General features: G+C 48.4%; 2 protein-coding genes across 7 annotated transcripts in view; both read right to left on the bottom strand.

Moving 5' to 3' along the window:
* KMT2D (lysine methyltransferase 2D) overlaps positions 1 to 3,299 on the bottom strand; it is a 37,338-nt gene extending 34,039 nt beyond the window's left edge. For all 6 annotated transcript variants that reach the window (XM_037845026.1, XM_037845032.1, XM_037845029.1 and 3 more), the window contains exon 1: positions 2,109 to 3,299. The gene's annotated coding sequence lies outside the window, so the exon portion shown is untranslated. The remainder of the gene's footprint in view (positions 1 to 2,108) is intronic.
* A 3,042-nt stretch (positions 3,300 to 6,341) lies between these two features.
* RHEBL1 (RHEB like 1) lies at positions 6,342 to 9,436 on the bottom strand. Its single transcript, XM_037845033.1, has 8 exons — positions 9,211 to 9,436; positions 8,574 to 8,645; positions 8,152 to 8,219; positions 7,810 to 7,892; positions 7,663 to 7,719; positions 7,415 to 7,462; positions 6,982 to 7,063; positions 6,342 to 6,843 (listed from the first exon to the last, which is right to left on the bottom strand). Exons 1-8 carry the CDS (start codon positions 9,260 to 9,262, stop codon positions 6,754 to 6,756), a joined length of 552 nt encoding a protein of 183 aa, XP_037700961.1. The 5' UTR covers positions 9,263 to 9,436; the 3' UTR covers positions 6,342 to 6,753.
* Between the last annotated feature and the right edge of the window lie 5,873 nt (positions 9,437 to 15,309).

Genomic DNA, 15,309 nt, shown 5'->3' with positions numbered 1-15,309 from the left:
ATTCATGGGGCCATTGAAGATGGAAGATCAAGAAGCAAGGAGCAGAGTACCCTCCAAACAGCACCAAAAAGAATCCAGGTGCACCCCCAAGAAGCCTGAACCCCCAAGTCCCTATCTTCTACCCCTGCCCTGCTGTACAGTATCTGCACCCTAAAGCTGAGGCCCACCATTATCAGGCCCCTGAATAGATCTAAAAAAATAAAGACCACAGGTTCATCCTACCCCATCACAGCCAGAAACCACAAACACACACATACACACCAGGGGGAAGAGCTCTACACTGGGCAAGTGCCTGGTCAAACTTCCTCTGAGAACAACAGATACCAGAGAGAAAGTACAGATGTGAGGAATAAAACTGTGCTAGCTCCCCCTAGTCCTAGACCTAAGAGGCCCCAAACAGTAAAGAAGAAGACAGGGACTTATCTCAACCCAGTCTCCTCCCTGCCTCCATCCCAGACCAATAGCTCTCACTCCATTTTCCCAGCCAAAAGGGAAATGGAAGCTTGGAGAGGTGAAGCAGGCCCTTGAGTGAACAGCTCTTCAGGACTCAGGACTTCCTGGTTCCCAGTCTGAGAATAAACCACACCTCTCTCCACCCCCCCCCCATTTTGGGTCAGCCCTCCAGGAAGGATCCAAATGGCAACGGGAGCCCTGTAGACCTCCAGACTGTTCCCAGGTCATCCTGGGGTCAGCCACAACTAGCAAGGGGAGGTCCTCTCCTAAGGAAGCTGTTTGGTGCAGAGAATAGGAGAAGCTGTCCTGGGAGGCAGGGGCAAAGAGCATGGGTAACAGCTCACCTCACTCCACCACTCCTGTGCCACCTCTCACCTCAGGGTTACCCACTCAGAAATCTTTCAAGGGCAAAGCCCACATTTTCTCCTTTCCAAGACCAGGCTCAAAGAGTGTACGTATGTTGGAGGGGGTGGGGTGAGGGAGCAAAACGAACCAGCCAAATCCCTGCTGGGCAGTATGACAGGTGTGAGGGGCTGTCCCAGCCCAGAGCCCAGAGCCCAGAGGCGTGAGGCTCCTGCTGCAGCCTTCATGCACTCACACACACACACACCCCTTCTCCCCAACACCTCCTCCCAGGCTGGAAACACTGGGTTCCAGGAGAAACATCTCTGCTCAGGTCTTTTCTCCTCCAAAGAGGTACAGGCCACCCTCTTCTACAGGATTGGGATAGGATCAGAGGACCAGGTAATGTTCCCTGGTCAGAAAAGGGCTGGACAGGTCTGGGAGGAGCCTGCAGGATTGACTAGGGGCTTATGGGCAGCCAGCTCTCCACACTAGGCTGGGAGAAAGCGGGAGACAAAAGCTATTTTTTTTGAGCCCACATTCACAGGGAGCAAATCTCAACGGCCTCCTCTATAATCCCCTGGAGATTATGTCCATCCCAAGAGAAGGGGAGGCAAAGCAGACTAAGACAGCACTAGGCCCCGTCGCTGGGGTCACTTTGACCAGCAGGGGTAGTTTCTAGTTGAACAGCAGGGCCAGAGCTGCCCCCAGCCCCGCCTCCCTCTTGCCCCAGCCACCCCCTTCATCACACTAGTCCATTTCCACATACTCTCCCCTTTGCCCAATGAAAGAAGGCCTGGTGAAGGCTCTAGGCTTCTGTGAGTTTCCCAGAGACTGCTTTGGGTGCCCAGCGGGGTAGAAACAACCTTAAAGTCCAACCTGGCAGTAAGTCTGACCCGGCAGTGGCACCCTCCCTCCCCCCACCCCAAGTTATTCTGTTCCCAGGGCACACAAGGAGCCCTGGGGGAGCAGAAGCAGCCTGGAATTTGGTGCTGGCATCAGGTCCCGGGTCCTAGTTTAGTCGAGCTCCCCCAACACAAAAATAAACAGGCAGAAAGGCGATCTGGCCAAGTTCCCAAACTCCCGTGGTTCCCTGAACCCCCAGTCTTTAAAAAGGCACACCCTAAGACACCAGGCCTCAGTTTTGCCCCGGCGACTGGCTCAGGTTCACTTGACAGACCCTGCCAAAGGAACCCTCCCCAGCTCTGGCACTCCGTTCTCCAATCTAAAGGCCAGCTCCGGCCAAGACAGTCCATCTGGCTGAGCCCCCAGTCCAACCCTTTCTGGGTGCTGACCGGGAGGACTTCACTCACCTCTTCACAGGGTGATCCAGAAATCCTCATCCGAGAACATGGCCAGAGCCCGGGCCGCTCCCCGACCTCCAACCGCCAGAGCGATCACAGCCGCCCCCCGCACGGGGGGGCCTAGGGGGTCCAAGAACGGTAAATCCAGGTCGGAGTGGCCACCGTCCCCCACCCCCCCCCCCCACAAAAAAATCAAGAAGCCGAAGGAGGGGTTCTCTGCCTTGGGTTCCAGCAGTTTAGGTTTCCATGGACAGCCCCAGGGCGGCGAATCCCGAGCGGACACAAAGAGAGCACCGGTGGCTTTGATCTTGGGCGAGCAGGCTCCGCATCCGCGTCGCCGGGCGGCCTCTCAGTCCCAGTGCCCGGCCAGCGCCCCGGCCGCCCGCGCCGGGCTCGGGCGGAACGTCGAGACTCTCCAGATGGAACGTCGAGGCGCCTCCCCAGCAGCCCGGAAGGAATGCCGCGCCGCCCCGCGCCGGGCCCGAATGGAACGTGAGACCCTCACAGGAGCGCCGAGCCCCTCTCCCCGCCCGGGCCAGTGCCCCGGGGCCGCGCGAGCTACGGCGACGCGGAGCCGGCGGGACCGCGGAGCTGAACCTGACACACACCCAGCGCAGGGGCTCCTCGACCCCGAACGCTCGCCCTCGGCGGCTGCGAGCCCCCCACCTTCTACTCCCTCCGGGGAAGGGAGGAAGGTAGGTGGGCGAGGAAGGGGAAGGGGCGGGCGGTGCGAGCCCTCTGTCCGCTCCCCTCTGGCCGCTCCAGGCCCTGCGTTCGCCTCCCTTCCCCTCTGGCTTCGGGAGCTGCCCCGCCCCCGGCCTGGCGGGCTCTGATCGGCGGCACCCCTTAGACCCCCAGCTGGCTGTGATCGCGGGGGGCCTAGAGGTGCATGGCCCAACCCCGGCTCCCGGCGCCGAGGGGTCAGGAAACTGAGCGGAAAGTGGGGAACGAGGCAGCCATTTGCAACCGGAGAGGAAAGTAGTGCAGCGCGGCGCCGCTCCGCCTCCCCCCCTCCGCCTCCTGTTCGGCCGGTAGGGTGGTTCCTGCGAAGGGTCTATTTCCTGGCCCAAGACCTCGGCAGCAGTCGCGGAGATTCGTGAAGCCTCCGGCGCGAGATTCGAAGGGGGCCTTTTGCCTGGGGAACCCCACTCCAGAAGGGGAGAAAGGAGAAGACGCGGCCCTATTTTGTGTTGGAGCGAAGGGGCGGAGGGATACGGTCCTCTCGGAGGAAAGGCTGTGACTCTGCAGTTCTACGCACACGCTGCGGGATCCCTCCGCCACAGGTTAACCCCGACTGCGCCGGGCCGGCCGCTGTGCAGACACGTGGGAATGAAGCCCCCCTCCTCTCCGCCCCGGCCCAGGAACTGCCTCCTTTACCGCATGGGCGGTGAAACTAGGACTCATGCCACTTTCTAATTCCGTTCTCCTGGAGTCACCGGTCCCTGAAACTCCAACTGCCCCTTCCCTTGGCCAGGGGCAATCTTTCCCGGCAGGGGGATGGAAGAAGAGCCAGGAGATTGGCCGCAGCTCTGCATCCTGGGAACTGGAGTCCGCAAATGGAGAAAGTGAGGCACGGCGCCTGGCGCCGCAAAGGGTGGGTTCTTGCCACGTTCGGGGGCCCGAAAAAAACCGGAACGAGTCTCTAGCCGGTCCTTCTGGTTCCGAAACGCCCTCGTGAGAGGAAGAAGGGCTGTCAGTGCCCTCCACAATCACCACACCACATCCCAATCAAAATATAAATGCAGAGCTTCCCTTCCTTTTCTCTCTAGGTCGTCAGGGCCTGTGTACCCTTTCGTAATAAGCCGAGGGGTGTACCTGAGAGTCTTGAAGTCACCTGACCCAACTACTGTTACTCTGGACAAGATCCTAACACACCCCTTGCAGGCACCCCAACCCCCCAACTCCCCACCCCGAGTCTGGAAGAGAGAAAAGAATTGAAATGCCTTTTCTACATTAACAGTACCCTTCGGGTGACTAGAGGAGACAAATTAACTATGTGCTAGACACTTTTTATGTCTTAGTTATTCTTCACTCTCATTATAAATTATGTAGTATTTTCTCCATATTATAGGTGAAGAGATTGAGGCTAAAATAGGTAAAAATTGTCCAAGGAACAACAGCTAGTGAGAAGTTGAGCCATGGTTCAAACCAAAGGCCCCATTTTATACTAGGATTTAAAAAAAAAAAAAAAAAAAAAATTTAAGGGAGTTGTGGGGAAAGAGGCAGGCAAATTAGGTCCAGGGCTAGATTTATGAGAAAGGGTTTGCAGAGCTGTCCAACAGAACTTTCTGATGATGGAAATGTACTATATCTTCACTGGCAAATATGGTAGCCATTAGCCACATATGGCTATTGACCCCTTGACATGTGGGTGGTGCCACCCAGAAACTGCATTTTTAATTTTATTTAACTAAATTAAATATCCATATGTGACTTGTGGCTTCCATATCAGATAGTGCTGGAGACCTCAGTCCCTACTGGGCAGTGCCCTGGAGGGCTCAGGACCAGGTGTGTCCTCCACTAGCCACACACAGTGTTCTGCTAGAACACAAACAGTATTCTCTGCACAGACAATTCAGGTCCATTTCAACAAAAAAGTTCAGCAGTGACCCTATACCTTTCCCATCTATAGTGGAATATAGTTAACCAAGACACAGAAGTTGGAAAATGGAAGGCCCCTCCCTACTCTCCATACCCAGAGCCAGAGCAAGACAGACCCTCACCAGCAAAAACTCCATTTCTTAAGGGCTTATTATATATGAGGAACTATGCTGAGCATTGCATGTATTACTTCATTTAATTCTCACCTCTACCCTATGAATTAGCCTTACTTCATAGATTTAGCTCTACTTCATAAATAAGAAACAGGCTTCAAGAGATTAAGTGACTGCCCAAGATCACACAGCTAAGAGGAAGCACTGCTGTTCCAGCCCAGCTATTAACCATTATTCTTTACTGCCACCAGACTTGAGATTGCTTATTAATACATTCTGGAAAACCTTAGACGTTTGCAAGTTAACCCAGACCTCAGCAGGAGGTTAGGCCCCTGAAAGGTGTATCCCAGGTCAGATGTGCAAAAAGACCTAATTTAAATATAAGGAGAGAGGTGGTGACAGCCCTAAAGAGACTCCTGAGACACCCAAGATTGCTCTTTGGAGTATGATTCTTCCAATAGCCCTCATTTCCTTTTAGACTCTGGATCAGAGAAGCAAAAGCAGCTGGCAGGTCTGCCAGCTCAACAAACCATGACCCCCAACTGTAAGCCTGACCAGTCTCTGGAACCAGGCACTGACAAGGTCATAGATAAAAAGCACACCTAGATTTTGTCCATCCTCCCCAACTAAGGACATTGACAAGGCATCTCGGTCTCCCCCAAAAGGTCTATGCCCTCCCTCAGGTAATGCTCACAAGTACTTGGAGGACTTATTAGGCCATTAGGCCCTAGGGTGGCAGGTGGGGTGAGGGGGATTGGAAAAGTAGAGGCAGATGGGACCAAACCTTTCTAGCTGAAAGGTTATCCAGATGGACTCTGAACTGAGATGGCAGGTGAATAAGAAAGGGCAGAATAGCACAATTCCAAAGGTGTGAAAGGTATGAAAATGTCACCAGAGGCGTGAAAAGAGCAAAGAACGTCCATTTTAGTGAAAGGCACTGGAACATAGGGGTTGACATACAGCAGGGGCATTGTTTCTTTCTTTACTCTTCATCTCTCTTGGAGAGCCAAAATCTCCATAATACTTCATAACATAGTCCCTACCTCCACACTCCTTCTTACTTCTTACCTCATTAGGAATAAAGGGCTTCCTTCCTCCACTTCAAATCCTATTCTCCTGAATTCCAGCAAATGTCAGGGCCCCAGGACAGAAGCTGGGTCCCAGCATGTGGGAACTGGCCACTAGAGGGCAGTGTTTCAGTAGTTAAGGAATCTTGAGAACCAGAGGAACTAAGTACATCCTCTGCCTACAAACATGGATGGGAGTGGCAGCCAAGTGACAACTGATACCTGTGTAGAGAGAATACAGCATAATAGAATGATGGGACAAGCAAGTAGTAAGTCTTAGGGTAATGGTCCTGAATGAGTGAGGAGTAAGGAATAGGAATGAGGCGGGAAGAAAGAGTTAGCTCTGATTCACCACCAAAAAGACCATAGCCATCAGTCCTTAGCAAAGATGAAAACTAAGAATGATATTGGCTCTGAGCTCTCCTCAGACACAAGAGGTCAACAACAAAAGGTTTCTCAGTTTATTTGCATATATACACGGTCATCCCAGGGAGCCAGCCCCTATTCAGGAATCCCTAGCTTCCCAAACCCAGCCAATACCCAAACCCTACACAGGAGGTTGGGTCCTGTATAAATAATTATCAGGACCCATGTACCCCAACTCTGCAGGCTGTAACAGAATTCATTTAACAAAAATGGGGAGGGGGGGTCTAGAGGACAGTGCCCATTAGACATCCTTGCCCTTTTGTAAACATTGACACCCAGACCGCTGGAGCCTGGGGAAAGTGTGCAAACATGAGGGTACCACACTGTGTGCCCAGAGGGTCAGGGTCACAGCTGGCAACAATACCCGTGAAGTCCTGAGGGCCTGCCCCACCAGAACCTGGCAAGTGCCAGGAGCAAAGACAAGGCAGTTACCCCATATTTGAGGGCTCACATGAGACGGCAGCGACGCTCTTGCCCATAGGAATTCTCTACACGGGCAATCTCCTGGATGACTTTGGTGAAGATGCCTTGAGTCAGCTGCAAGGGATAAGTCAGTTAGTTCAGTGCCAATACCACCCAGTTCTGACGTAAACATCCCACTCCCCCACCATCCCCACCACCAAACAGTGCTACCCACCACCCTCCCCCTGCCTTCATAATCTTCAGGCCAAGCACCTGATTTTCACGAGCAGAAGACTCCATAAATGTTGCGCCCCAGGACTCTGCCAACTTCTTCCCTTCAACTGCCTGGACCTCCCTGGAAGCAAATTTGGGACATGAAGATGGAAGATAGCAATATCCCCATATTCTCTGCAAAATCTTTAGAATCTAGACCTCCTCTGACCCATTCCATTTTCCCAAGGTTTGGGAGGAGGGTTGAGGAAGGAGAAGACATAGGTAAACAAAGGAGTGATGGGGGAATGTAGTACTGAAGCTTGAAATATGGAAGGATGGTTTTTGAGATAGAAGGGTTATCTTCTATCTCAAAGTTAGAAATGAAGAGAGGTGAAATGACTTGCCCAAGTTGGTGGCAGAGCCAGGACTAGGGCCCAACTGATTCCTAGTCCAGCTCACTTTCCTTCAGCCTGAGCTCCAAAGAGTCACATACCTGTCTGGAGAGAGATCTGCCTTGTTTCCTACTAGCACCACCGGCAGCCTGTGAGGAAACAGCAGTCACTACAAGGTCCTCTTCCGTTCCTCATGGACCCCAACTCCCTTCATGTCAGGCTGAACAACTCCCCATCAGCCTAAGCAATATCTATGTGCTGGCCTCCTCCCTAACTTGGACCAAGTCTCCCCTTGACTCTCCTCCACCTGCTCATGTTCACGGGATGTCTACTCCCCAGGTCCACTCACCGAGTTTTCCCATGGCCTTCATGTAGCTTTTGGTAGAGACTCTCAATGACATGGAAGCTTCAAACAAAAGATATGGAGCTGTAATCTTAGTTCTGAGATGGCCCTCAAGTCCTCCTAGGTTCCCCACCCACAGCCTTGGTCACTTACCTGTGCAGAGAGGTGACAGAATATACAAGCACGTAACCATGGACCCCAATGATGAATGAATAGGGCAGAATGCTGTACTCATCCTAACAAGAAAAAGAAACATCAATACCTAGATGGCAAAGACTGATGGGACTGCATCCAAGGGACTCTCCCTGGGACACTCCCCAATCCAGTTACTTCTATTCAACAAGAATTTATGTAGCAGTTCCAAAAAGCCCTGCACACTGTGAGCTGCTAAAATGCTTTTCTTTTCATTCTACTTTACAGATGAGCCACAGAGGCTAACAGACTTCACCTCCCAGGGCTGAACTGCCACATTTGGATACTACCCCAAACTGGTACCTGCCCTGCTGTATCCACCAGGTGTAAGTGAAACTCATCTTTGCCAAGAGTCACTATCTTGCTGTAAGCTGAAAAGAAAAAGAAAAATTGACTTTGGAGCACTTTGCAGGGCCAGAAATATGTGCCCCCATACATTCCTAACCCTAGGATGACATATGGATGGACCAGGTCCAGGGAACTCGCTGGGAAACTGGAGCAACAATGCTAGGGTTTTAGTCTACATCGAAACCACCCTGGACACAGTAGCTTGCAAAATCCAAACTCTAGCACCACTCATAGAACAGGACTGCTTGACAAGGAGGAGATTAGATTTCATTAAATCAAGCTCTTAACGCCAGAGGAATTCCAAATTATGGCGTTGGGTTGGGAACCCAAACCTTCCCCGCCCCATTCTTGTCAGACTAAGGGAGAAGTCTACTCACTATTTTCCACTGTAGGATCATAGCCCTCCAAGAACTCGCCTTCCACAAACTGATGTGCCAAAGATGTCTTCCCTGCAGGGGACAGTGGTAACTGTATCCGAATCCTCCATCCACATTCCCATCCTCTATCCTTTCAGGCTGTACCACCAGCCGGTGAATGCCCCAAGCAATGCTTTTCCCTAGTCTAACCTCATCCTTTTTTCGCCCTGGTCTCTGCACCTTCGCTACAAGATACATCCAGCAGCGCCGCAGGAAGCATTTACCGCCGCCCTCCTCCCCACTCTCCCACCCACCCTCAGGAGACCCGGGATTCCCTAGCGTCAAGTCCGCCCCGCCCCAGGGCACCTACGACTACCTGCCCCACGCAGACTGCGTCCCCTGCATCCACTCCCACCCACAGAGTAACGCTGGGGACCACTCTGGTGTTCCTACACCCAAATCCATATTAACCCTTACGACCCCCGCTCCCTGCATCCCCTCTACCCCGGCCTTTCCTCCTCCACGCTCTGAATCCTCGGTCTACACCCTCATTCAAACGAGGCCACCATTCCTCCCTGGTTCGGGCTCCCGCGGCAGCGCGCCCCCTCTGGCCACAAAGCCGCGGTGCGTCCGTGCTCTCCCCAGGGCGGAGACTCACCTACAGAGCGGTATCCGAGGATGACCACCTTCCTGTAGCGGACTAGCGGCATGGCAGGAGCCCGCCCGGAGGGGCTTGGAGAACTGCGGGCTAAGGGAGCCCGAAGAGGAGGCGGTCAGGTGTAGGAGAGCGCGGCAAACCGTGCAATAAACTCACTCACCCTGAAGCTGCCAGGGGCAAGCTAGAGGGAAACCAAAACAAGCGCCGCGCCCGGAGCTGGCCACGTGATCACAACACAGCACGACTAACGCGAGGAAGCCGGGCGCGGGGGGAACTACACTGCCGCGCCGCTCCGGGCTCCGCCCCCCAGGCTGCTCGCCATTGGTCCATTAGAAAGAATAAGGGCGGGGTCGCCAACAGGAGGGAAGGGTGGGTCTCACGTGGAGCGGGAGAACCGCGAGCTGCGCGTGCGCAGATTGGAGCCGGTTCATTCATAAAGAAACAGAAAGGAACCCGGGGTCCTAGAGGTATTTGCGCATTTGCAACCCAGCTGAAGTGGCTGCGAAGAGTCATGGACGGAAAATATGTGTTATGGCTGGGCTGAAGTTTCTGGTCAAAAGGTTTCCTTTTGCCAGGCCTCTGGGGTCCTTAGATAGGAAAAAAAAGGCCAAAATTCCAATATGTTTCCTCCCCTTCCCCCAGACTTCAGCCCAAATCTATTGTTGTCGGATTTCCAGTCTTCCAGCATCTTACTTCTGAACTGCAATTCTTGTTCTTGAGGAAATTGCTGGAATTTGTGGCCAGGTCGTCTGAGGTTTCATTGTCATCCTTATAATTATCAGTGCCTTCATTTATTCAACAAATGTTTATGTTCCAGTCGCTGCTCCAAGGCTTTGGGGATAAAGGGATGAACAAGACAGACTAGGTTTCTGTTTGAAGCTTAAAACCTGGTAGAGAGACAAACATAACAAGGAAATATCAGATAGTGTTAGGTGCTATAACAGAGGTGGAGTGGTGTGATAAGCAATGACCACTTTAAATTAGTGATACTTCCTCTCCGAGGATGCCCATTTAAACTAAGATCTGAGTGACAATAAGGAGCCAGCTAGCTGAAGATTCCAATAGAACGATACATACCAGTGCTAAGGCCCTAAGGTGGACATAAATTAGGTAAATTCTAGGGATAGGAAAAAAAAAAAAAGCCAGGAGCCTAAAGCAGGTAAGGTCTGAGAGGAAGAGAGAGGCCAGGCCATGTAAAAGAGTTGGATTAATTTTAAATACCTAGAAAGTCGTTGATGATGTTTAAGCAAAAGTATGACATAATGTGATTTGTGTTTCTAAAAGATCTTCCTCACTGTGAAGAATGGATTGGAGGTTGAGGAGGGCAGGAACAAGGGGGGAAGCTGGAAGTTAAGATAGAAGACATGCTTGTAGTCCAGCTGAATAAATTTAGAGTGGTAGTAGAGAAGATACAGTGAGTGGAGAATTCAGGAGATGTTTTGAAGCTGAAGTCAAACTGACTTGCTGAATATAGGAGGCTAGGGAGGGAAAGAGAAGAAAGAAAACAACTAGATTTATAGAGTTCTACTATGGGCCAGACAATATGCTACATATATTTCATGCATTATCTCATTTAATGTTCACAACAGCCCTGAGGTTGATAATTAGTACTATTCATTCATTCATTCATTCATCAATGTTTTGGTTTGCTAACACTACCAGAATGCACTATACCAGAAATAGGTTGGCTTAAACAAAGGAATTTATTAGTTTGCAAATTTACAGTTCCAAGGCCATGAAAATGTCCAAATTAAGGCATCAACAGGAGGATACCTTCTCTGAAGAAAGGCCACTGGCATCTAGGGTTCCTCTGTCGCATGTGGCAATGTCTGCTGCTCCTTCTGTCCTGGGCTCTGGTTTCAAAGTGGCTCTCTCAGTTTCTCTGGGTCCTTCTTGTTTCTCCCGGGGCATTTTCTTTCTATGCTCTCCTGCTTTACCTGCCTTATAGCCTCTCATAGAGGACTCCAGTAAAGGATTAAGACCCACATTGAATGGGCTGGGTCACATCTCCATTGAAATAGCCTAACCGAAAGGTCCCACCCACAGTAGGTCTGCCCCTACAGGTATGGATTAAAAGAACATAGCCTTTTGTGGGGTACATAACAGCTCCAAAATAGCATAATCAACAAATATTTATTGAATAACTACCATGAATAGAGCAGTAAACACAGACAAGGTCTTTGCTGTCAAGGAGTAAACACGTAAACAATAAATAAGTTACAATAAAAAGTAACAACAACAGGCTATTAATGGGTTAGAGAGTAACTTGGGGTTTGGTATTCCTGAGGAGGTGACTTTTGTGCCTAAGACCTGAATGATGAGTAGCTATTTTCACCCTTATCTTACAGATGCAGAAACTGAGACAGCGAATCATACAGGTAGTGGGCAAGAAGAATATGGGGGACATAGAGATAGTCAGAAGCCAGTGAAAGGGGAACAATAATCTAATATGTACAGATATGATAATGAGGGTGATCCTAATGGTATGGGAATGATCAGGTGTAACTATGGTTCATTAATGTGTTTGTAAGTATCCATGATGCATTGAGGCAAACATGTTTGTAAATGGTTGTTTAGAGGCATGTAACCCACAGAGTAGCACCACAAACCTAAATAAATGTTAGCATGATATACATATAAGGTATGATACTGCTGCAGCGGGTTAACAACAGAGTGGTATGGAAAGACTACCCAATATGTATTAATGACTAATAAGAATATCTTACCAACTCTAATACTAAGGATGAATAATTAGCAGCTGATAAAAGCTCTGGGATGTACTATGTTATGACAATTGTTTAAAGTTGAGAGATGATGATTGTACAACTAAGGGAAGATAATGTAAGAAACTGACTATTTATCTTGGGATAGAATATATATTAAGTAAAGTTAGGAACCCAGCACTTGATAAATCAAGCCCTCAACTTGAGTCTTGCTCTTGTGAAATTTAGGGTTGTAAATAGGATGCTGAGCCCTCCTATAATTATGCCTAAGAGGCACCGCCAGGGAACCTCTTTTGTTGCTCAGATGTGGCCTTTCTCTCTCTAAGCCCAACTTGGCAAAGAAATTCATTAACCTCACCCCATGAGGGACATGACTCCCAGAAGAATGAGTCTCCCTGGCAAAGGGGGACATTATTCCCAGGAATGAAACTGGCCCTGGCAGCGAGGGATTGAAAATGCCTACTTGACCAAAAGGGGGAAATAAAGAAAGGTTAACAAGCTGAGGTCACAGTGGCTGAGAGATCCCAAATAGAGTTGAGAGCTTATCCTGGAGGTTTCTCTTATGCAAGCTCCAGCTAGACATTCCAAATGGCCACAGTATCTCATGCCCTTACCAAAAGTAGTCTGCAATACCTAAGTCCCTACCTGAGATTCTATAAAAGATGTACTCACCAAGTTTTATCTTTCAGAAACTTGAATCCACCAGAGTGTTCCTATACCAGAAAAGTCCTAAAACCCAGAAACAACAGCCTCTTTAAAATCAACTATCAGATGCAGCCCCCTTCCCCATACTGTCAACACCCCCTTTCAATATGAACAAGTTAGAGTGCTCACTGCCTAGACACCCCTGATGAGGGAGAAAGAGATTAAGTGAGAGGAAGGGGTGGCAACAAACAAGATAAGATTTAACAAAGGTTTATGAATAATAAACTTTTGTATAATTATATATATTTGTTTGGATGCTGGAGTGTTGGAATGGCTGGAGGGAGGTAAGTGACATAGTGGAACTGTGACCTATAGCATCTCTTTGGGATTTGCTCTATATCTGCTCATTGGATTGTGCCTTGAAGGGCTTCACCTTTCTGTGTATACCTTGTATTGCGTAACGAGGAAAGAACTGAAACTGCAGAACTGTAACCCATAACAATTTTTGAAATTACCTATATGACTGCTTGTTGAACTGTACATCAAGAGTTGATACCTTTCTGTATGTATGCTGTATTTTACAATAATGGAAATGACTGAAGTTGTGGAACTGTTACCCATGACATTCTTTGAAATTTGTTCTCTAGCTACTTGTGAAATCATACTTTGAAAGTTATCAGTTATGTATATATCTTAAAGTTCAAAATAAAAATATATATACATATATAAATTTCAATCCAAGTAAACATTTAAAAAAATAAAAATAAAACTATACTTGAAATGTAAGAATGGAAAAACAACAAAATTAGTCTATTATTTTAAAGGATGTATACTTTCAAATAAGCATACATAAACAAGTCGACACATTAAGTACTACACGTAGACATTTGACTAATTTAGTTCCTAAATTTTGCTCAAATTGGCCAAACAACAATTTTTATTTTGGATCTTTAATGTATGTGGATATAGAGTTAAGATAAAATGCAAACATTTTAAAGACCCAGACTTTAGAGCTATGGTTCTCACTAGCTTGACGTCTTCTATTGGCTCCTCCAGATCTCTCCAATCGTCTCCACCCCACTGTGCGCTGTGGAAGGCTGACCTTTAGAGGCTGTATCAATGCCGTCTGGCTTTCGGTTGGTATTAGCTAATGGAAGTCACTGGATAGAGGCTGAAGGGTAGAGGAGTAAAAACTGGAGTATTTATTCCCCCACTTCCTCCCTGCTGGGCCACCTCTTGGTGGTGACTGGGTTTCTATAATAGAGGCTACAGATCCCATTGGGTGGCCCTCTCCTACAACTACAGCCACAGTTACAGCTCTCTCAGGGTTACTGTAACCCTTCCTTCCCCTTGCCTCTTCAGGCCTAGGGATGGTAATGGCTCTCCACTGACTCCGGAACCAGAATGTATCTCCATTCTTGTTGGTAGCCTTTACCGTGTCCACACCTTGATAAACAGTCCTTTCATTATAGTCTTCTCAATTCCCTATTGGAGTGTACCACCTGTTTCCTCTAAGGACTGAATATAATGCACCTTTCACAAAATAGCAAGGGAAATTATCAAGTAAAAATTAGAAGGCAAAATTATATTGTTACGTCCAGTATAAGTAGCTAGAAGGATAGATGAAGATCCTCTGGAAGGATCAGAGAAGATTCCACGAGGTAGTTGATAACTGAGCAATATCTTAAAGGCTGAAAAGGCCCAAGGTTAAAACAAAAAAATGCTAAGGAAAAAGTGAAAATGTAGAGTTTTCTGGAAGTGCAGAGTGGATCCAGTATCTCTGTGGGAGCACTCTGTGGGAGTTAAGGCCAGAAATTAGACTGGTATCCAATTAGGGAGGGATTTGAATGCCAAACTTAAGAATTTGACCTTTATTCAGTAGCCCAGGGTTCTCAAAGTATACCACTAGTATGCAAGATGACTTAGGTAATATACAAACATTTAAAAATTCTTTATATTATGTAGATTTTATTGTGTAGTAGGCAAAAAAAAAGTAAGCAGAATGCCAAAACTGTGACTTCACAAATATTTTATGAAGTTGATGACCTGGTTAAAGGGGATGGAGTGGAGGAAGTAGCAGTTCCATTTTTAGAATTAGAGGACATGGGAAGAAGAGCAGGCATTTTTTGGTGGGGCAGGGGAATTAATGCATTCAGTTTTGACATGCAATTGCATGGACTAGGAAAAGCTGGAGAAGTGCTTGGCTCCTCTGAGGGAAGCTTGCTCAATCCAGGGACCACAGCCAGCAATTTACAAAATGAGTGAATCATAACCTGTTTGAGCTGGAAGGATGTTAGGGATCATCTAGTACGGTGGTTCTCAACCTTGAGCACACATCAGAGTCACCTGGAGGGCTTATTAACTTGCGGATTGCCGGGCCCACTCTGGAGTTTTTTGATTGAATGAGTTTGAGGAGGACCCAAGAATATGCATTTCTAACAAATTTTCAGGTGATAATGAGGTTGCTAGTCTGAAGACCACACTTTGAGAATCTCTGATGTAGTACAATTTCATCATATTATAGCTTGGAAACTGCAGCCGGAAGTGAAGTGCATCATAGAAGCAAAACACAGTAGAAAGAACATGGACTTACAGTTTCAAATCCTGGCTTATTCATTATGTAATTTGGGACAGGTTACTTAACTATTCAGCCTCATCTAGGAAATGGTTAGAACAACACGGTAGTAGATATTTGTCATTTTCCTGGCTGTCTGCAAAAAGATTGAGTTAC

This window comes from Choloepus didactylus, chromosome 8, assembly GCF_015220235.1.
Source record: "Choloepus didactylus isolate mChoDid1 chromosome 8, mChoDid1.pri, whole genome shotgun sequence".
Classification (NCBI taxonomy): Eukaryota; Metazoa; Chordata; class Mammalia; order Pilosa; family Megalonychidae; genus Choloepus; species Choloepus didactylus.
Note: the sequence above shows the minus strand (reverse complement) of the source record. Positions and strands in the feature narration are given on the sequence as shown.